This window comes from Sander vitreus, chromosome 6 (assembly GCF_031162955.1).
Source record: "Sander vitreus isolate 19-12246 chromosome 6, sanVit1, whole genome shotgun sequence".
Taxonomy (NCBI): domain Eukaryota; kingdom Metazoa; phylum Chordata; class Actinopteri; order Perciformes; family Percidae; genus Sander; species Sander vitreus.
In genome coordinates, this window is record NC_135860.1 from 11,666,627 (window position 1) to 11,688,283 (window position 21,657).

Genomic DNA, 21,657 nt, shown 5'->3' on the forward strand with positions numbered 1-21,657 from the left:
TTGACATTCAGCATGTCCAATCACAGATTCTGAAATAGTGAGACTACCGCATTGGGCGGGGCTTCATTTCACAAGAATGGAGGAGATCGGCGGGCAAACGTTTCATTTCACGCATTGAAATGCAATTTCCCACGGACACCATTCGTATTTTAGTATTTCCACGCCACAGATGGTGACAAGGGACTAACAAAAAGACACACAATTGTGTGAACGAAGAGTGATGACTACACGAGGGATTGTCCAACGAGAGTAAGTAGAGGTAAAGGGAAAGAAGGGCCCACCGTCGTAGCTAGAGAGCTTCGGCGAAAAGTGGGTAGCGCCGCCTGACGGACCGCCCGACGAACCGGGGAGCCGCTGTCAGGAAACCGCGGTGCCGAGAAACTGGTCTGCAATATCCGAGGGAGCGCCGCCAACAGCTCTCCATATGCCATCACACACTGTAAACAAAGATATGAATCACATTTGTGAAGAAAATCAGACAATGATTAGTGAGGTTCTTCTGAGTATGGTCGTATTGTTAGCATTAGAGGGCCTTCATTTGGCTAATGGCTGAAAATTGCAATGTTTGTACGCGGGGTTGTTCCATAATATCTGTGTAAACACTACTGGGTCTTAGTAACGTTTTAATGACGTGTACCTTTCAGTTTGGGTTGTGTGAGAGAAACACTGCAACCATATGCTAATCATTGGATGGCTGCTACATAACTGCTGATTTAATATTAATACTGTTTTACATGTCATTTTTATTTTTTTGTTTACCACAGGTGTGCTCTTACACTGGCCATCTGGATGACAAAAGCAGTCTTCATTCACGGACACAGCAGTGGATTTTCAGTACAACAACTCATCACCTGTCACACACACCGTCTTCCATGATACACTTGCAACCTACATAGGACAACACACACATACACACACACACTTTAATACACACAGAGTACCAGCATGGCCGAGCAGCAGGAGGAGGCAGAGGGTGTGTATGTGGAGCACCAGTATATGTGCAGTGAGTGCCACCAGCTCTTCAACACCCTTGAGGATGTGCTGATCCACCAGCAGATCCACACTGGCCTAGAGGGAGAAGGAGAGGCAATGGCCATCCAGGATGTCCATGAGATGGGGCAAACCCAGCAGTACCAGTGTCTGGAGTGTGGGGCTCTCCTCGTGAACCCAGAGGAACTGCTGCAGCACCAGGAGATGCACATGAGAGAGGCGGGGATGGAGGTGGAGCATCAAGGTGAGAAATTTGATTGTATTTTGAGCAAAAATGGAAAAAATTGGAGTGTGTTGAGATCATTGACTGTATAAAATAGTTTGACATATGAATAACGTACAGTAGATAGTATGTGCATGATACAACATCATGCTATTCTGTGGAAGTAAATGTATGGCTTTTTATAGGGACTTTTGTGTGTATGTTTGTTCTCCAGAGCTGTGTGAAGTTTTGGAGACAGAGGAACGATCAGAGGGTCAGATGGCAGGACCTGTTCAGTACCAGTGTCTTGACTGTTTGGCTCTGTTTGACTCACCTGAGACCTGGCTGGAGCACCGGCGGACCCACAGCAGGAGCAGCACACACAGTAACACAGAGACCATGTTGGTAAGGGAAACCTATTTACCTAGAAAGTAGAATTAATCTACCTTTTACTGTATGAATACTATAGTAGTCTTTTAATGGTAATTTAATAAACCGACTGGTGCAGTACTTCAATAAGCTTTTCAACTGTTGGTGCCACACTCTTTAGGAGGCACAGTAACCATTAGTTTGTTCAAATAGGTTGCTTCCTGAATTGAATGTAGTTGTACCAATAACATGTTATTGCGCAGTAAAAACAATCAAATGTGTGACGATGTAGGTTATATTCTCCAGACTCATTCACATCCTAGAACTCGATTCATGTGGAGTGTGAAGTGCATTGTCATCTGTATTGGGAGTTTTGTCCCAGACTATCAAAGTAGAGTTTGCGTGAATCAAACTGGCAGACTAATACTGGGTCAAATCTCATTATAGAGTGAAGTTGACAATGGAACAACTGTAAATTTGAGTAGTAAATCTGGTAACCCCTAATTTACTCATAAAAATGTTTCACTGTGCTGAGTCATTGACTTTGCATTCATTTCATTTGGGTCAGGCCCTTATGCTCTAGAATGCATTCAAATTGCTTTGAAGTGAACCATTTATCTCAGTGACTCTCTGCGTTGTGTAGGCCAGCACAGATTGGTTTGCTGCATCTGCACTGTAATTCTAGAAAATACTAGTTTGGATGGGTGTCCCAGCCAAACAGCAGACATCTAGTCTCCAAAGCATCTGATATCAGACATGAGACATGAATCAGAGCGACGGCACTGAACTGTTAGAATCTTTGCTATTCTTTATTTGGGCATTTTTAGGCCTTTATTCCCACAGGACAGATGAAGACATGAAAGGGGAGAGAGAGGGGGAATGACATGCAGCAAAGGGCCGCAGGTCGGAGTCGAACCTGCGGCTGCTGCGTCGAGGAGTAAACCTCGATATGTGTGCGCCTGCGCTATCAACTGAGCTAACCCGGCCACAGCATTTTCGCTATTCTTAATGGAAGTTAATTTCTGTAGCACGACATACAAATATAATAAGCTATTTTTTTTGCCCTTGCAACAGGAATATGTGCTACAGTCTGATGGCACCATCACTCCACTGAACAATATGCAGAACTACGTGCTGAGTGAGCAGCAGGCTGGGGAGATCTTGGCACAGGTACTTGTGCTTGTAAACGCATCACAACAGAGGAATTAAATGAGAACTAGATCAAGGGGTTTACGGTTTGTACATTCCTGTGTGTATTTCCCAGGTACTCGCTCAGCAACAACAGCAACAGCAGCAACAGCAGCAACAACAACAACACAAGAAACATCAATCTGTTTCAAAATCCGCTGCACCCTCCCGTTCCTCCCTGCTGCCTCCAGTGACAGCGACCCCCGGCTCTGCCACAATGCACCTGCAGATTCTCACAGCTCAAGCTCTGGCAGACAACTCCACCACCCCCAGTCAGCGACGCTCCAAGCTGCCCCCTCTGTTACCTGCTGTGGGCCGAGGCTCTTCGAGAAAGTTGGGGGTCCTGGAGAACGGGGGGAAGAGACTGGAGTTAAGGTTGGCCCCCAGGATCCAGGATGACACCCAGCAGCAGCAGCCAACAGAGATGGTGGTCAGCCACCCTTATGAGTGCTCAGAATGCTCCCTTCTCTTCCAGACCCCAGAGGATTTCCTCCAGCACCAGGGAGAGCACTTCCTGGCTCAGGACAAAGAGAGTGGAGAGCCAGGCGTCATGAGTGGCTTCGAGGAGGTTCGAGGGAGGGAAGAGACTACAGAGAAGGTGGAGGACATTAGGACTAGAGTAGCGGAGAAGAAAGCAGCTGCCTGGGCCAAGCCCCAACAATGTGAGCTCTGCAGCCGCACCTTCACCTCCGTCAACCGGCTGGCTGCTCACAAACGTGTGCACGAGCAGGGCACGCATGAATGTCCCGAGTGTGGCAGGGTGTTCAAGAAGGCAACGTCACTGCAGACACACATGCGCACACACTCAGGCGTGGCCAGGTACTTGTGTGTGGACTGTGGCAATGGCTTCACCACTGAGATGACTCTTATCATGCACAGGTAAACACCACAGCAGCCTACATAACTGTGAGAAACTAACAGCTGATATTTGTGAACTTTTGATTCTTTTTCTGTCTGTTTCATCTTTTCATCCCGGTCTTTTACAGGAAGTCCCACACTGCAGATCCCCTTCACAAGTGTCAGTTCTGCAACAAAACCTTTACCAACATGACCAAGTACCTCTACCACCGTAGAACCCACCTCAACCGAGATCCATCTGGCACACCCGTCCCTGTTTCCATGGTAGTAAAATAAGCATATCCCCCCCCACAACCTCAAGTTAATTAGTATGACATTTCAATTTGACATAATATGCTTATTTCTACAGGTCTCAGCTCCAAGAAGAGCATCCCTCTCTGCTCTGGCCATCCTACAGAGAGCAAGAGAGAAGAATTGTCTCACGGATGAGACAAAGATCAGCCTGCTGGCCCCTCTCACAGAGGATGAGATGGAAAAATTGGGAGAAGATCCAATACAAAGTTGTCAGACCAGAGTGGAAGGAGGTGAAGTGGAGAAGCAGGGGGAGGACAACAACATGGAGGTGTCTGCCCCACTTTTAGGCAACACCAATGACCCCCAGCAGGTGGAGGATGCCACCAAGTCTGGCTTAGCTACAGACCCTGCTCCCCTGGAGGACACTGGCGTAGGAGTCACAGCTGGAGCGGCTTCAGCTGCGCCATCGGACAAAGGGCCTTTTTCTTGTCGTTCTTGCTCTAAGACCTTTACCTCCCAGCTACAGCTCGTTCACCATCGACGCAAGACCCATGTCACCGAGCGCAGCTTTATTTGTGGCATCTGTGGCAAGTCTTTTAAGAAGCAAATCCACGTGCGCAACCATATCCGCATTCATACCGGTGAGCGGCCCTTCCAGTGTTCTGACTGCGGCAAAACCTTCTCAGCGCTGGCCAATCTGATGAGGCACAATCTCATCCACTCTGGTGTGCGACCATACCGCTGTGATGTCTGCCACCGCTCCTTTTCTCAGTCGTCCAACCTCCGTCAGCACAGCCTGCTGCACTCCAACGCTGCAACACTGTGCTGCCCGGACTGCCCTGCCACCTTTCGCTGGCCTGTCAAGTTAGCAGCACATCGCTACACTCAACATCCAGGGGCTCCGGCCCCTTTCCCATGTCCTCACTGTGAGGCTGGCTTCCTGACTAGGAGGCAACGAGACAGCCACTGTCTGCAGCAGCACCCCACCCTGGTGCAGGCTGGTATAGGGGCAAAAGAGGGCAAAGAGAAAAACAACCAAGCAGAGTTGACCTCAGAGCCCTCCACCTCAACCACAGCGGAGACAGAATCAGGGGATTCAACCAGTCTTGTGCGGGGGGGTCTAGATTGTAATGTTTGTGGGAAGAAGCTCAATTCTCCTGCCAATCTGCGACTGCACAGACTGAGCCACTTCGCCTTAGGCCCTGGGCGGTCGCGGTGCGCCACCGGGAAGCGCCCCAAAGCCCACCAGTGTCCTATCTGTGGCAAACTGTTTGTGTCTTCCTCTGGAGTTGTACTACACCAGCGGGTCCACACTGGTGAGCGCCCGTTTCCTTGCCAAGTGTGCGGCAAACGCTTCCGTCAGAACACACACCTGCGAGAGCACCTGCGCACACACTCGGGTGAACGGCCATTTCGCTGTGAGGTGTGCGGAAAGGGTTTTGTCCAGAGTATGCACCTGGCTGAACACCGTCGAACACACACAGGCGAACGGCCCCATGTATGTCCGCAGTGTGGCAAAGCCTTCAAGACCTTCTCCAACCTGAGGAACCACAAAAAGACGCACGCTAGGCAGCAGAGGCTGGATGAAGAGGCTGCTGCCCAAGCTGCCATGGAGACCAGCTCTGCTGTGGCAGTGGTGGACGCTTCGGCAGTGGACCTAGCTAACGGGCAGCCTCAGCTCATCCAGATCCAAGCCTCAGATCTTCCGCAGGTCAGAATGTATATCCTACTCACTCATCCCTAAAGCACTGCATGAAGCTAACATAAGCTGGGTGCCATAGGGACCCAGGGAGGAAGTTTAGTCCTCTCTAGTTAACAGTTAAAACTATTTCAGGTGTAAGTTTAGAGTTAAAACAGTTCAAATTAGTGAGAGGATGACATTTAATGAGCACCTGTAAATGTGTCTGTGTACTCTCTGCTGTTGAATTATTCAGATTTTTGATTTTTTTTTTTTTTTTTTTCTTCTTTCAGACACAGGGCACTCCTACTATCATGTGTAATGAGTTTGGAGAGACCATAGCCATCATTGAGACCAGTGAGGGAGAAGCGCTGCCTCTGGAGCGGGCCTTGGAGATTTATCACACAGCGTTGGAGAACGGCCTCGCTATGGACACAGTCGCTGTGGACGGACTGCAGATCCTCTGAGGACGAGTTTAAGTGGACAAAAAAATTAAGTTTATTCTGCCAAATTGATGAGTTAAGTACTTGTCTTAATACTGACTAATTGACTACTGAGAGGTTGACTATTCAGTTCAGACTTACTGGAACCAGATAATTTTGCACTGGACAAGAATGCTACAAAATGTCAAAATTGATATTGAGTTCAGCAAACAGACCAAAGTAAATCATCTTCCCTACAAAGCTATGAGAGGGAGCAGGAATAAAGTTTACTGAAATAATGCATGCTAAAATTAAGGCTATGACATTCATCATGAATAAGGACCACTGGTCGTGCCTCAGATGAGAAGATGATTTGTATGATTCATTTTTATCATTTATACAAAATGGATGTGATTTGTCTTCAGGTTTGGTAGTGCTGTTGTATAGTTGAACTCAATAAAATGTAAAATGTTTTTTTAAGGTGATAAACATGTAACCCACGCGTTCATTCAACACAACCACGTTAAAAGTTCACATACATAGTCGACTGTACGCTGTAGAGATGATGTAGCTGGGACAAAAAGGATGCTTCATTTTAGGACCACGTATTTATCTGCTTAAGGAAAACTTTTCACATTGCCAGCGATAAAATCACTTTAATTGAACACCTATTTTTATTTGCATACTGAAAGATACAGATACAAACTTAAATTATTCATATAAATTCCTCTCTTGTATACTGGAACAGCAAAACAAGGAGTATAACACGAAACATTAATAGCCATATTTATTGTTTTCTTTTTTCCATTTCATGTGTTTTACCTTCGGTAATGGGTGTCTTAAAAGTCAACTTATGTTCACTGACAGATTTTTCCTTAATAATATAATGAGTGTACTGACTCTGCAGTAATTATTTACAACACAACCAAGTCTTGCACAAAGACAACCAGTATTAGATCCTACCAGCTCTCTTTGATTCATTACCCTCCCCTCACTTCCCCCAGTTTTCTCTCCCCTCGTCTAAAAAGGAGGTCTGGAGAGAGCAATAAAGTGACAAAGGGAGGAAGGAGGTAAGGAAAGAGGCGGAGGAAGGAGATGTACAGTTTAAGTGTTGAGGCTATAGAATCAAACTTAGCAAGGGACAGAGAGGCATACAGGGTGGTCTAAAAACATACGGCTTATTACTGCTGAAAGAATATAAAAAGGTCCATGTGTTTGTCGTCCTTTTTGAAATGTACAATAAAAATAACTGCACCGCAGGTCCTTGCTGAGGTGAAAGGCAAGGGAAGACTACAATGGAGGAACTGTAGAGGTGTGGAGCAGCTTCTCTCACCTACCCCGAAAAGTATATTTAGAAAAAAATAGTACAAGAAATCAACAGCTGGCAGAAATGAAGAAAACATCTGCCAGAAATGAGAACAGAACTAAGGACTGGGGTTCACTGCAATGATATATGTAGTAATAATAAGAATAACCATAGGAATAGTACAACAACAAACTGAATATGACGATGTTAAATACAAATCAAATTGTTTAAAAAAGTTAATAAAACTGCTTGGCAAATGGCAATAGAGGATTCAGACCATATAAGCCTGACCTCTACGACTAAGAGCCAGGATGTGCCCGTTGACTCTGACCCATCTCCTTCCTTCATGGCTAGCGAGTGAGAGGCACAGGAATGCTCGGTTCCTATCTACTGGCATGTGCTAGGGTCAGTCGCAAGAAGGGAGGACTTGGCCAGACACGTAATTTCAGGAATGATGGCACTGCCAGAAGTCAGTACATTTTTCAGTCACTCCTGGAATAGTAGACCTCCCCTAAAGGTCTACACGTGAGCAATAAAATAGAGAAAAAGATCTTTCCAGGTCCACAGTAACGAGTTCTCTTGTTCAACCAAATAGTTTCCGGCTGTTGAGGGCCCAGCCCCCTAATGTCAGCAGAAACAAGACACAAGCTGACAACAGTTAAGTCTAAATACAGATTGTTCCTCAAGCAGATACTTACTGCTTTAGCTCCTCTAACACTATTAAAAACAAATATCAAAACATATAATGGCCTTGTTTTAAAACTGCTGACTTTTCACCGTCTCAGAATGAGTTATGCAGGTCTTTCCGTCCAAAACAAGAACCCTTTCTTTATCGAGGCAAATGAGTGCAGCTGTACACAATGGTCCTTACTTCACTGGCATCGATGGAAGCTTTCTCCAAGGTGGTTAATACAGAGTGCTAATCCAAGTGATGGAATTAAGAGTTTGCAGGGTGTGTGAGTGTGTGTGTGTGTATGTGGTAGTTTGTATGTCCCTTTTTGGTACAAGTGTCACACATCACCAAAGAAAAGGCCCAACATAGCATTCAGACATCTCTCACTCTCACAGGTTGGCCGCTGAGGATGGAAAGAAATCAGGATCTGATCAGAGGAGAGTTAAGAGTTTGGATAAAACAAAAAAAAAGCATGTGAAAGCGCGTAAGGGATGGAAAGGTGTGACTTCAACAGTTGTCAATCTAATTTGTCAGCATCTCTCATCTAGAAGAGTCCTTTGAATCACGAGGATCCTCTGGGCTCCCCTCTGTCCCTTGCTCCATGTCTTCATCCTGCAGGTCCCCACCTCTCATATATCCTTCTCCTGACTGGGAGCTAGAAGGTCCAGGGAGGTTGCCAATTGAGTCAGGGATGCCTAAACCAGAGACATCAGAGGGGGCAGCTGTCTGCATGATCTTCTGCCGGACCTCCCTGATCTTCAGCTGCAGACACACCTTAGTGGGAAATATATCAGAGTATCTTGTCTGGAAGGCTGCAGTGGCCTGAGCTGGGAACACGATAACAAAAGAAAAACAACACAAATCAATGTCTACAAATGGAATATATATATATATATATATATATAGTGTGTGTGTGTGTGTGTGTGTGTCTGTCTTACCTGATGGAAAGAAGCCCTGCTCCTGGAACAGCTGCATGACCAGCGCTCGCCTCTGGTCCAGTGTTCGCCGCAGCGAGGAGTACGGCACCTTATCAAACTCCAGATCTGTCAGGATGTCTTCTCCGTCTGTGGCTGGGTAAGGGACAGACAGGTGGAGAGGTTGAGTCTTCAGAAAACTAGTTACAATACTGAGGATCTTTGTTTATGTCCCTTCAGGCCCCATCATCTTTGATACACTCCGAGAAGTGGGTTTCTTATTATTTTTACTAGTGCTGTCAAACGATTTAAATATTTAATCGCGATTAATCACATTAATGTTATAGTTGACTCGCAATTAATCGCACATTTTTATCTATTCTAAATGTCCCTAGATTCCTTTTTGTCACATAATTTTTTCTCATTTGAATGCTCTTATCAACGTGGAAAAGTGGATCGGCTTGCTTTGTGCTTTTGTCGCCTGGCTTTGACGAGGGGGCGGAGAATTGGCATCAGCTGTGCTTGGCCATCAAGTGGTATTTCAGACTGGACGTGCTGCGATGATAGCTCAGTTCACAACGACAAAACACACAGATCACTTTGGTCTTGTCAATGGAACCATTTGGCAACTTTTTAAAAAGTAAACTTTCCATTCAGAATCTTATTGGCATCCATTTCGGCGTCTCGCACTCGCCATCCACTCAAAACGTGACGTTAGCCTACTACTCTTTGGCCGGCTCGCGAGCCCAAACAAGTGTGTGCAGCGTGCCTGTTGTTTTGCTTCCGGTCTAGCTAGATCCGGTGTGGTGTTGTAGTTTTTCTAACGTTACTAGTTGTTGCAACAGCATGTGAAAAAAACTACAAAGTTTGCTAGGCCAAAAAGAACGTTAATCTCACGATGAAAAAATTGACGCCGTTAAAATGGGTTTGTGTTAACGCCGTTAATAACACGTTTAACTGACAGCACTAATTTTTACTAATGAAAATAATAACTTTTGAAAACATGTATGACAGATTCTTACTGAGATGAGAGTAAACTAAAGCCAACTATGGAGAAGGAATTGTTGAGGTCATTAAGACACAAAAGATAAAAACTTTACAATAAAAATGCAAACACACAAAAACAAACAACACACACACACACACAAACAAGAGCTCTCCTTCAGCCCAAACCCCTCAACCTACGCTTCCATTACACACATCACCTATCCAGAACTAGCAATTAAAAGACCGGACAAAAACTACCCGAACTGAAATACATTAGAGTCTTTGCTCCTTCCTGCGTGTTACCTGCTCTGTCGAAGGTGAAGATGTCCCCCTCGCATTTGGCGGCACTTTTAGGCGTGTTGGGCTCTGAGCTGCAACTTGAGCGCCGCCGACTCTTTCTCTTAGGAGAGACTTGCTCGTCAGTGGCTGAGTCCAAATCTAGAAGCACACAGAGGAAACAAACTTTATCAGCAGAGATTAAATCTCCATGTGTGTCAGGAGTCATCACAAAAATCTGTGTTGGAGCATCATGAACCTAAGATCAATGAACACTAGAGAGAGTTCTACCTTTGCTTCCGTAAACGACATCAGCTATTTGCTGCTCGCCAAACGACTCTACAGTAGTCTAAAAGCATTAAGTCAGAGTATCATGTGAGTGAAACCTGTAGAGTTCTTCCTCTTGCGACGGTAGCTGCCCAGAATGGCGCGGGGTGAAGTGGCCAGACTCTGCAGGGTGGGTGAAGGCAAAACCTCTTCAGGCCGAAACTCTGGCAGCTCGGCAAAGCGCTCCTCAAAATACACTTCTGACAGCACCCTGCCAGACCAACACGCACACACACACACACACAATATACAGTATATATACACCGTCCACAAATCATTTCTGCAACCTTGCACACAAGATTCATAAAGTTGTTAACTCACTTGTCCACCGAGTCAAAAGTCTTCTTAAGTGGTGGTGGGCGGGCTTTGACTTTTTTGGGTGTAGGACCATCTTTGTCAGTCTGTGGGGGTGGCAGGCTGGGTTCCGTGGCTGATGGAGGGGGGAGAGGTGAGGAAGGGAGGGAATCTCTCCATCCAGTCTGCACAGAAAGTTCAATTTAAGTTTTTTTATACAAAGTCACAAATGATGTTGCATGTCGACAACAACTAGGCAGTTTCGCCTCATTATGTTAGAGCTGAAAGTCAGTATGTGATGTTCCTCTCACCTCTTTGGTGCTTGTGCTTTCTCGGTGTCGTGTGTCAGAGGAGTCTGGAACACTGGAGCCCTCCAGGGTTCTGTCAGAGGACGGCGGCTCCTCAGCAGGATGTGTTGATGGAGACCCTGTCTGCCCCGCCAGCTCAGGATCAAAGGAGAAGCGGCTAGTGGCTGCAGCTTCTCTCTCCCTTTCTCTCTCCCTCTCCTTTTCCCTTTCTCTCTCTTTACCTCGGCCTCCTCCTTCATAGCTGCCTACGGGGATGTTCGCCACTGTTGCCTTCACCTTCTGAGGGGTCCTGACTGGATGCTGGGTTAGTTTGGGTGTACCTGGTGTACTGCCTGCAAAACACAAAGATGAAGACAAGTTCACATATAATATTGTTAAATGAATTCCCTACAAATCAAATCAAGTGTTGTAAAAACAATACATGCAGCCCTACCAGGCGTTTGGATCTGAAGTGGAGGACTACAGGGCCTTATGGACACAGCTGAGCCACCGGGAGGAGCCACTGAGCTGCTATTGGTGGAAGCCTGCCTCTCCAGAGGTCTGTCCGAATGTGTCAGCAGTTCTGTCTGCCTCTCAGTTTGTCGATCTGCAGGTCTGTCCGGAGGCAGGTGCCTGTCTGCCTGTCTGTCCAGATGGGGCTGCGGATGTGGGTGCGTGATTGTAGTGGGGGTTGCTGTGTATTTGGACAGGATGTGGGGGGAAGTGCTGGAAGGGCTGGAGACGGAGTAGACCACGCTGGGGGGTACTGCTGTCATGGAGACCACACCTGTTGCCATGGTGACACTAGGTGAAGGAGGGTAGATGGCGGTGACTATCTGGCCCCCGGAGGCTGAGGCAGGGGCTGAGATGGAAGGCTGTGGAGACTGAGCTGTGGCTAGGAGCGGTGGCTGACCTGGATGAAGGAAACAGGAGACCCAAGAGGCCAAATGTTCTTTTTATTTTCAGTACAGTGATAATCTATAACATTTTCACATCAATAAATGTCCATATTGCTTCTTTATTGCAGATTAATATAACACATCAGTGATTCAGTCCTTCTTGCCAACTGTTGGTCCAGATTTGACGAATTTGTGAATGTGCTTTTACACATGGTGAGGTATTTAATTAGTCCTACACCACATCAACAACTGACCACCAAAGATTTTGAGAGAAAAATGTGGATGTTGTAGTTCAGGTGTCAGCACTTAAACAAGCAAGTTAAAGTATGGGCCAGTTGTTTCAGCATTCATCATTGGACGGCAAATGTTTTACAGGCGCAATGCAAACACTCATTTGTTTGTTTATTCATTTTATTTCATGTAAGAATTCATTTTAGGTATTTAACCTTTTTAGAATTGTATCCGACGGCAGATTTGGCAGAAAAATTACTCATTTATTCAAATATATGTTCTGTGTTGCACTACGAGACTGGAGATGTAATTGATAGTTTATCCACCCATGATAAACACTGGCCCACTTTAATTATGGTTGAATGAAAGTTGTTAACACAAATCTGTTTTGGTCAAACAGGCCAATGTCGTGGTATCTGAATAGGTTTGAATTCATAGGGTACAGTATTGAGTATGTACAGTATATACAGTAGCGTTTCACATGGAAGAAAGTGACTGCATGCACACTGAATCATTTTTGTGTGTGCTGTTGATGGACACTATTCTCCCACAATGCAGGGAATGGAGAAGCTGCTCACAGCTGGAAAACAAATTAAAATAATTGCAGATGTTGGTGAAAGATCTTGGAAGATTTAGTATTAAACATTTACTAAATCAATTAAATGTCTATTTGTGATGTTTAATGGCAGTGGCGTTCCAAAAGTCACAGTTTGATTGACGCCCCAGATATTTTTTAAAGTCCTGTTAGTATAAAATGGTAAAGTATGTACTATGACGATTAGTTTGCAGTATATACACACACTGTATAAATTCAGGATGCAGTATGGATAGTACGAACTTTCTTTTGGACACTGCTATGGTATCTGTGGTTTGGATGCCTGTCTTCGTGTTGGCGCAGTATTTGATGTTATTAGGTTATATTTATTGAGCTTTAAATGAGCCTTGAATTTACATTGTTGTCCACAGTAGAGAATAAAAAGAACACGTAAAAGTTTTAATATAAGCTATGAAATGGAAAACTTTAACATTTGTCCGAGGGGCCTACCGCAACATTTTCCTACTGCTATTGTAGTTCATATAGCTCATTTCACACAATACTGAACAGAACCAATGAGCTCTCCACAACACTGACCCGCGATCAGTGGCTGAACTAGCGTCTGTCCAGGTGGTGCGATGGCTGTGAACCCAAGTGTTGCCAGGGGCGATGGAACATATGCAGATCCAGTCACCGGCAGGGCTTGCTGGGTGGTGGAAGCACCTGTTGTCGTGGAGACCAGAGGCAGAGTGGATGGGACCCCTGGAGTGGACTGGACATAGGTGATCCTGGATGAGAGGGTACAGAAAAAGGAAGAGGGGATTAGAGGAGAGAAATATGAGGAATAAAAATGAAGACGGCACAGGAGAGTGAAGATGAAAATGTCAAGAAAGGTGACAGAAGATGTTATGGTACAATAATGAGCCAGAAGAGGAAAAAGAGGAACAGAGACATGATTACAAGGAAAGAGGAAGACAAAAAAATAAGTGCTGCAGTGAGGGTCACTGGGTGAGTGTACATCACAGCGAGCAGCACTCGATGACTAGTGCTATATGTGTGGTGTGTGTGTGTGTGTGTGTGTGTGTGTGTGTGTGTGTGTGTGTGTGTGTGTGTGTTAGGAGCTGAGAGGTAGTGTGGGGGTGGCAGAGGCAACTTGGGCTACCAGCAGCATGACTAACACATCCAGAATAGAGCTGCACTGCTACAGTTGCACCCTGCTGGAGTTTTTGTTTCCTGTATTGTCTGCTCGCTATTCTTTGAGAAATCTGGACATCCCTGCCATAACAAACAATTCAACTTCTTTATATAAAGTATCATTTATCAAGTACTATAATGTAACTGTAGTTAATTCAATCCATAAACTACAAGAGATTAGAAAAAGATTTAAAGTAACTTAAAGAACACCTGTTAAACAGTAATAAGGAAAGGCTTCATTAGATGCTTATCTGTGTTTATATAGAGCTTTTTATCCCACCAATAACCACAATAACATTGTTGAATACACCTTTGATCATCTGTCCAATGGTTGAAAATTGTCATGTAAACACTCATTTTGATTGCTTTCCATTTTTGGGGTAAGTACACAATTTCGGTGCAATGGTCACCCAATTTCCAAGTCCAAGGGAATTATCTTTGGTTAAGTGAGGTTTACTTGTTTTATGGAGGTATTTTTAGGTTTTTTTCAGAATCACTGCAAGTCCCATTAATGGCTTGCTGTCTCCCATTTAATAACTGCAAAAGTAGTATATTCTGAAAAAAGAAAGCACAGCACTAAACCAATAATGGTCAAAGCTGGTCCATATTTACAAATGTTTGCCGATGAAACTCCTTTAAAATATGTATTCTAAGCATGTACACAGGACATGCAAACAGCACGCCTCATCCACATTTTTCTAATATAAATCCTTTCAAGGAATAATGGAGCCACTACTGAGATTAACAGTAGCCCAGGGTAAGTGAGGCCGAGCACATGTTCATAAATGGGTGCCTGTTTGTCAGAGCTGAGTCAAGCTTTACTGGCACATCATTTGTTTATAGCCCCTTTTAGACATTTGATCTGTAACACTGTTGGGTTCATCTATTTGTTAAAGAAATAGCTTTTGGGCTTTCAAACATAGATCTCTCCATAATAAAGCGTTACAAGTTGAGTGTTATGGAGAGAGATACGGCGCTTTAATAGACACAATAACGCACATAAATAACACATGCCGACAGCACCCACCCTGTTCTAGTTAGGTTTGTAGAAAAGGAAAATAGATATATTTAAGTTAAGTTTGGGCTCTCATCTAATTTCTCATTTTGCTCATATGTTGTTAAACTTGTAGGTAAAGCTGTTTAGGGCAAACAGGATGGTTATCTGACCAATGGGATTTTCCAAGACACATTTTTTTGCTTTGTCGTCTTGCAATGGAATAGAAAATAACTTCTCAGTGAAAAAAAAAAAAAGATTACCTGAAATGAGAAGAGAACCTCTCTTCCGATCTTAAAATTGGCTTGTGTACAGTATTTTGTTCATTAAAAGGGTATATTAAACAGATTTAATTTCCTTGCGCATTAGAAATGATAATTGGGCTGACGCTTAAAATTGATTACACAGCTATCTTAAGGCAGCAGCAAGTCAAGCGTTTAGATCATAACATTTTGTGTTCTGATAAACTCTAAATACTTATGCAAATATGATAGCCACATGCTTAAGTGATACATTTACAAGGTGAAGTGCATGTCTGAAAGAGCCTTTATATAGACTTCTTTCAGTGCCAGGTGGGTGGATTTAGTCTTATGAAAATAAAAAGGGTGCTCGGCAGGCAATTACAGAAAAGCATTTCACAGTCAGTTTAGAATAACTGAAAACTAATGTGCACTCTTTGTTTTGTTTATTCTGGTGCACCTAAGTGGTGACATTTACCACTTTAGTACAAACTATAAGCCTACAGTTATTGAAACAGTTTTGTTTGACATAGTATTCCTGTTATGGTATGTGTATATAGCTTGCCCTGGTGTAGAACGAAAAGCACAAAAGTGTGTGGTGTTGTAGTTTCAAGAGGTATAGGATCCATATTCATTCTTTCATCGTAGTTTGTTATTTTCTACCTGGTAGGAGCTGGTGGCAGGAGTACAGCCTGAGAGGGGGCTGATCCTGGAGCCACCACAGCAGCTGTGCCAACTGTTACAGGGAAGGGGCTGGCAGGGTGGACTGCTCCACCTTGAGGCAGCTGGGACTGGACCACAGGCATGGGAGCTATCTGGATGATCTTGCATGCAAAGAGAAAGTCATAAAGTAAGGAATATGATAAATACAAATGTGTAAATGGGGGGGCAATGCATGTGGTGAGCTTATGATTCGTTACTGAAAATGTTTCGTTACGTTTCAGTGAGACACTGAAATGAGAACTTTAGAAATTGTGTAAATTTTTGTGAAGTGCTTACTGACCTTGCTTCCTGTCTGAGCACCGTTCTGGACCGGAAGAGGTGGAGCCACAATGGGAAACTGCTGGGCAGGGGCTGGTGCTGTCCGTACTGTTGCCATGGGAACAAGCATTTTGCCCTGGAGCACTGGAGACTGTGTTTGCACTGAGGCACAGAAAAAGAAAGGGAGAACGGGCATTGTATTAGGAGTAACCAATGAATTAATATGCTATATGCACCTTGCCATGACTCTACTTAATTACTGAGACGACTGCAGTTTTAAAACTCACCTCTAGTTCCCGGGCTAACCACACCCACTGCTGAGCTGGACGTATATCCTGTCAGTGAACTTGTCCCCTGCTGCTTTCCATTGGCCAGAGACATGTGTGTGGGTGGAGCTGTGGGCAAGTTGAAGATACTGGTTGGCTGGCTGAGCTGCTGAGGTGGACTCTTGGGGTTAGCAGGTAGGGTGGGCAGGATGTACTGAACTTGTGTGATGGCCTTACCCCCAGGGGATGCTAGGGAAGAGGCAGGAAGGAACTGGGGATGAAGCAAGGACAGAGGCAGGGGCCCGTTGGTTTGGCTATGCGGTACTGAAACAGCGGAGGAGGAAAAGGCCTGCTGCTGGCAGGGCTGAGGGTGGTGGGAAGGGGTGATGAGCTGTACAGCAGGTTGAGCAGACAGAGTTCCTCCTAACACCAAATTAGTCACTACACCACCAGGGCCCACGCCTGCACCTAAAGGATTAGGTGATGATGAAGAGTAGTACCCACCACCTGGGGCTTGGACCCCGCTTCCTGATCCTGAGCCAATCAGAAATTGTGGCTGCTGATGGGGAGTCAAGGACTTCCTCTCTGGCGGATGCGGGCTAGATGATGTGCCTCCATCTCTGGGTTTGCTGGCGATGGGGAGCGGTGTGCTGATAACAGGACGCATTACATTGGTCACCACCGTAGATGCCACCCTTACAGCGCCAATGCCCAGGAGTGGGTTCCCCCCCAGTGAACCTACTGATGAGGAAGGATGCCCTCCAGCTGGAGAAGTGGAGATGACTGAATGGCCAGAAGTGAGGGAGAGAGATGTGGCTTGCACTCCTCCTCCCCCCTCTCCCCCAGATGTGTCCTTACCCTCTCCCTCTCCTCTATCCTTCCTCCTGTGATCTGAAAACCCTCCCCCTCCTGATCTCCCCTCATCATAACGCTTGCTGCTGGGGTAAGAGGACAGTGAGACACTCCTACCATGAGGGGTATGGTGTGAGGAAGATGATAATGCAGAGGAGCAAATGACTGGAGCAAAAACTCTCTGAAAAGAAAGATAGAGACAATTATCTTGAGGCAACATGGCTATAATTGAGGACAAATACTTTAAAATGACAAGATACACTGAAAATCTCAGTAACAGGAGAAAAATGATTGTTTAAGACGGTTACCTTCCGATCACTTTCGTCTCCAGAACCGTTCTCACTATCGCTGTCAGTCACCCGCTCCTTACACTTGAGGTCTATGGAACTGCTAGGATAAGGGTCCTCTGTGGAAAAGAAAAAAATACACTACAGCTACACTACAAACATCCTTGCAGTTTATAATCCAATCAAGTGTGCTTAGTGTCTGAGTCAGCTCTCAATGCCATCCGATCTTTAAAATCAAAACATGGAAGTGGTCAAAAACTGGACACAATTTAGCAACATCATGAGCTATATATAATATTATTGTACCATTGAATAACAAATCCACATGCAGTTGCCGGAAATGTACTAAGTGGGTCAGTAAGACAGGAAGCAGTGTACTAACACTTAAATAAATCTAATCTAACATTCAGTTTTATGAGCAAAGTAGATCTGATTTCTCACCAATGACATCGTCATCTCCCTCCTCCTCACAGATGACCATGCGCTCCTCGTCACTGGTCATATCCTCGCTGACCCCCCTCTGGGACTGTGACAGGGGTGGGGCATGACTCGAAAACTGACTGCCACTGTCCCCACACATCTGGGAGAAAAAAAAGTAAGTGACCCTGAAGCAGAGATGGCTTTAAAACAAGTGATTTCTTCTTAGTGTTTAATAATTAGTATATTCCAGATGTGTCAATGAGTCTTCTGTGTATTCTATGTGCATTAAGTGTGAAAGATGCCCTTTTATCATAGAAAAATCCTTGAATTGCACTGCCACAATTGCCACACTGTTAAAAAGCAATTCTGTCAGAGAAAACTATTTCTGTTAAAGTGACTCAATTGGAAAAAAAAAACTAGCTTTATTCAAGTCATGTTTACAAAAACAGCAGTAGAACCTTGTTTATGGCTCATACAGTGATAATGGTCTCCAATATATATATATATATATATATATATATATATATATATATATATATATATATATATATATATATATATATATATATATATATATATATATATATATACACACACACAAAGTTGCATATTACAAAATCAACTTTTCAGGTCTATGAGCTGTGCTCCTCTCTTACCTGGGCCAGTTCTGCCAGGGCCTGTGTATTGCCTCTATCACTCCGCTCCAGGCTGTGCATGGCACTTTGAGAGAAGGCTCGGGGACGGGTAAGCTGGCCCACATGACCTTTTCCTGTGCTCCTTTCAGACACGCCCACCAGTCCTGGACCAACCCCCTTCAGCTCAACAGAATGTGGCTCTATCAGGGGGCAAAAAGAAAACTGTTAGAAGACTGAAAATTATAAGAATACTGTTAACGACATGCTAGGAAGATATACATGTGTATGTTTTATATTCTGAGTGAAACCAACCTGTGGACTCAGACATGCTCCTCTCTCTGATGTCTTTGCCCCCTGGGACCCCACGGCCCTCAGAGCTGGACTTCTTCCTGTCTTTGTTGCACCACTTCCAGTCTGGGTGGGCCTTAAAGTGGGCCTCTTTTACCTGGGAACAGGAGAAGGGACAAGAAGGAGGGAGTTAGTGAAAAACAAAACAAAAAATATAGTTTATGTACTATAGGTTAGCACAGAAGCATTATTGTATAATCCTAAAGTTTGTGTGTTTTTTTTGTCTGTGAATGCATCGGTGTACCTGGAAAGCCAAATCATGGTACTTTTGTTTCTCCTTAGGTCCCAGAGCATACCACCACTCTCCAAGAATCTTGCTGACTGTCCTGTTGTCCTGGTTTGGGTGCCGCTGGTGCACCAAGGCGCGATGACGCTTACTAAAAATCATAAATGCATTCATTGGTCGCCGGATGTGGTCCTTCTCCCTCTGAAAGAGCGAGCAAGAAAGAGAGAGATATTACATATTTCAGTAAAAAGAACATTGAGAATTTTGATATTGACAATGGGAGCAGTGAAAAGACTACCTTTCCAGGGCTGCTCTTATCTCCATCTTTGGGCAGCGCGCTGAGGGACTGAGTGCGTCTCTTTACTGGTGATGTAGAGAGGGGCTGCTCTGGCACAACTCCTGGGAGGAAGCTGAAAGGAGACAAAAACCACCCTCTGTTTGTAATCTTTATTAGATATTTTCATTGGGGACAATACACACATGCAGGCTTACACTTAATACTTACTTACTCTTAAATATTTAAAACTGGGAAATGTTCTACTTTGTAACTAGTATTATTTATCTTAAAACTGTAAGTCTATCAGATGTAGACGCAGAGCACAAGTAGTTCATCTACCATGAGATACATCAGCAGATTCAGCAGATAGCTCAACCATTTCAATGGCTGACAGCCTGGCCACTGCCTTTCATATAGTGATAGAGCCCAGAGATGGAATGCTTTTGTTCCCATCTGCTTTGTTCTGGTATTGAGCTCTTCTGCCCAAATTAGCACGAGGATACAGAAAATATCACACTCCCATACTGTATGTGTGGGTACACAGTACCACTGAGAAAATTACTGTGAAGGCTGACTCGGACAAATACGTAACCACTTTTATATACAGACACTGATAGGAGTATATGTGCAGTGTTTAACTGTATGTGTTCATGTAACCTTAAAGCTTTGCACATAAAATCTCTATTTAAAAAAACCTGCACTTACGGGTCATCCACGTCACTCTCTGTCTCGCTGTCAGGCCTCTCTCTCTCTGCATCTCCTTTCTCCTTCTCTGGAGGCGGCTCATCAGAAGAGGGGGGAGGCCGGGACGGAGGACCTCTCTCTACAATGGGAGGTGCCTCTGCAGGCTCCTGTGACTGCGCTGCAACCCCCTGACACTCTGAGGAAGAACAAAAAGATACAAACTTGTTCAGGGCAAAGTAAACAATATATGGGATTACAAACTATTAAAACCCAAGGAAAATTACATGAAACTGGTGATAACACATGTTCTACAGTCATTAGGTAATGTATTCAGTAGTACCTGTCTTCAGACTGGCTGCTTGGGGATGGTTGACTGGGTGCTGGCCCTCTCCTGGCTGAGAAGAAGCATCTGATTGGGTGGGTGCCAGGAAAGGGACCAATGAATGCCACGGGAATACTGGAACTGACCGGGGCTCTACATTGGTCCACACTGCAGAGAAAAACAGCATTGTTCATTACAACCAACACCATCCGATGTCCAGAGCTTTACAAAATGCTTCCCTCCTCAGAAATCACTTTCAAAAGAACCAGGCCTTCTTACATTAAGATTTACATGCTGAGGGCCCGCAGTGTAACACTCCCACCAGAGATGCATTACTACTCCAATCACACTCATGTGTTTGCAATGAGACACAAACCACAAATAAATGCACTAAAGTCAGGGTAAGACTAAAGCTCACTGCTTTGACAGCAGCTCCTTTGGATGCACAGCACTACTGGCTTTTATTTTAGCCATCTAGTAAGCGACCGGTTAGTATCTGGGATACTAGGTGAATGCAATTAACTACCTGGCAGAATACAACAATAGCAGTACTTTGAGAACTATCAGTACTGCCACAGTAGCCCACCTCCAGCCACTTAACTGGTTAAATCACTCCAACAACAGCAGATGTACAAAAGGACTCTCTGTTCTAAATAACAGGCTGGATGGATAACAAGCTGGTACACTCTGAACCCCCATAAATAAGCAAGAGACTGTATGAGGACTGTAAAATATTATCGTTATTTCCATCTTTGGGGAAAAAAATAATCTTTTATTGAGGATGATTCTCCCAAAAAGTTTAAAGGAACAAAATCTGACTGTATCTGTCGTCTTCTAAAATAGGTTCTGTTCGATATTAATAATTAACACTTTTGTTGCATTATGCTACAAGTAAACAATAATGAAATGTTGCTGTATGGAACAGATCTGGCATAAAGGATACTGTATTCCCATATAAACAGTAAGGTAAGTGACATGGACTAACCAAACATGCTTAATCCTTGGCGGAGATACTGAGGATTCTCTGATGAGAACATTGTTGAATGAAATCCTTGATGTTTCTCGCAGCAAAAATAATATGTTCTTTTAAAATCACTCTTCTACAACACACAGAAATCCAGGTAAAGACACATCTTAAATCCAAAATCTCGAGCTGATATTGCTGGGAAGCTCACAGATGACGACAGGTGCTCAAAAGGTGTCTGTATCCGTTTCATCCCTACAGGTTGCGATCATCACTCACAACAATTACTGCATCGTCA

The 21,657-nt window shown here is 44.4% G+C and overlaps 2 protein-coding genes across 5 annotated transcripts in view; one reads left to right on the top strand and one right to left on the bottom strand.

The window, feature by feature from the left end:
- The first annotated feature begins 55 nt into the window (after nucleotides 1-55).
- Nucleotides 56-6,414, top strand: znf526 (zinc finger protein 526). Of its 2 annotated transcripts, none has more exons than XM_078252536.1 (8): nucleotides 56-439; nucleotides 765-1,234; nucleotides 1,428-1,597; nucleotides 2,636-2,731; nucleotides 2,826-3,628; nucleotides 3,736-3,871; nucleotides 3,957-5,552; nucleotides 5,813-6,414. In XM_078252536.1, the coding sequence occupies exons 2-8, from the start codon at nucleotides 946-948 to the stop codon at nucleotides 5,984-5,986; spliced, it is 3,264 nt and encodes a 1,087-aa protein (XP_078108662.1). In that variant the 5' UTR covers nucleotides 56-439; nucleotides 765-945; the 3' UTR covers nucleotides 5,987-6,414. The 2 variants fall into 2 exon arrangements, with proteins under 2 accessions (XP_078108662.1, XP_078108660.1); XM_078252534.1 differs by having other exon boundaries at nucleotides 56-249.
- Nucleotides 6,415-6,581: 167 nt separating this feature from the next.
- Nucleotides 6,582-21,657, bottom strand: part of cicb (capicua transcriptional repressor b) — a 36,308-nt gene continuing 21,232 nt past the window's right edge. For 2 of the 3 annotated variants that reach the window (XM_078252533.1, XM_078252531.1), the window contains 19 exons: nucleotides 20,414-20,563; nucleotides 20,095-20,269; nucleotides 19,411-19,522; nucleotides 19,131-19,313; nucleotides 18,851-18,983; nucleotides 18,560-18,738; nucleotides 17,925-18,063; nucleotides 17,505-17,602; nucleotides 16,366-17,377; nucleotides 16,101-16,240; nucleotides 15,761-15,921; nucleotides 13,268-13,458; nucleotides 11,460-11,918; nucleotides 11,030-11,358; nucleotides 10,744-10,903; nucleotides 10,484-10,642; nucleotides 10,125-10,259; nucleotides 8,859-8,990; nucleotides 6,582-8,747 (listed from right to left, as the gene is read on the bottom strand). In XM_078252533.1, coding sequence (XP_078108659.1) covers nucleotides 8,461-8,747; nucleotides 8,859-8,990; nucleotides 10,125-10,259; nucleotides 10,484-10,642; nucleotides 10,744-10,903; nucleotides 11,030-11,358; nucleotides 11,460-11,918; nucleotides 13,268-13,458; nucleotides 15,761-15,921; nucleotides 16,101-16,240; nucleotides 16,366-17,377; nucleotides 17,505-17,602; nucleotides 17,925-18,063; nucleotides 18,560-18,738; nucleotides 18,851-18,983; nucleotides 19,131-19,313; nucleotides 19,411-19,522; nucleotides 20,095-20,269; nucleotides 20,414-20,563 — 4,334 coding nt within the window. In that variant the 3' untranslated portion in view covers nucleotides 6,582-8,460. The remainder of the gene's footprint in view (nucleotides 8,748-8,858; nucleotides 8,991-10,124; nucleotides 10,260-10,483; nucleotides 10,643-10,743; nucleotides 10,904-11,029; nucleotides 11,359-11,459; nucleotides 11,919-13,267; nucleotides 13,459-15,760; nucleotides 15,922-16,100; nucleotides 16,241-16,365; nucleotides 17,378-17,504; nucleotides 17,603-17,924; nucleotides 18,064-18,559; nucleotides 18,739-18,850; nucleotides 18,984-19,130; nucleotides 19,314-19,410; nucleotides 19,523-20,094; nucleotides 20,270-20,413; nucleotides 20,564-21,657) is intronic. The other variant, XM_078252532.1, reaches the window with a different exon arrangement.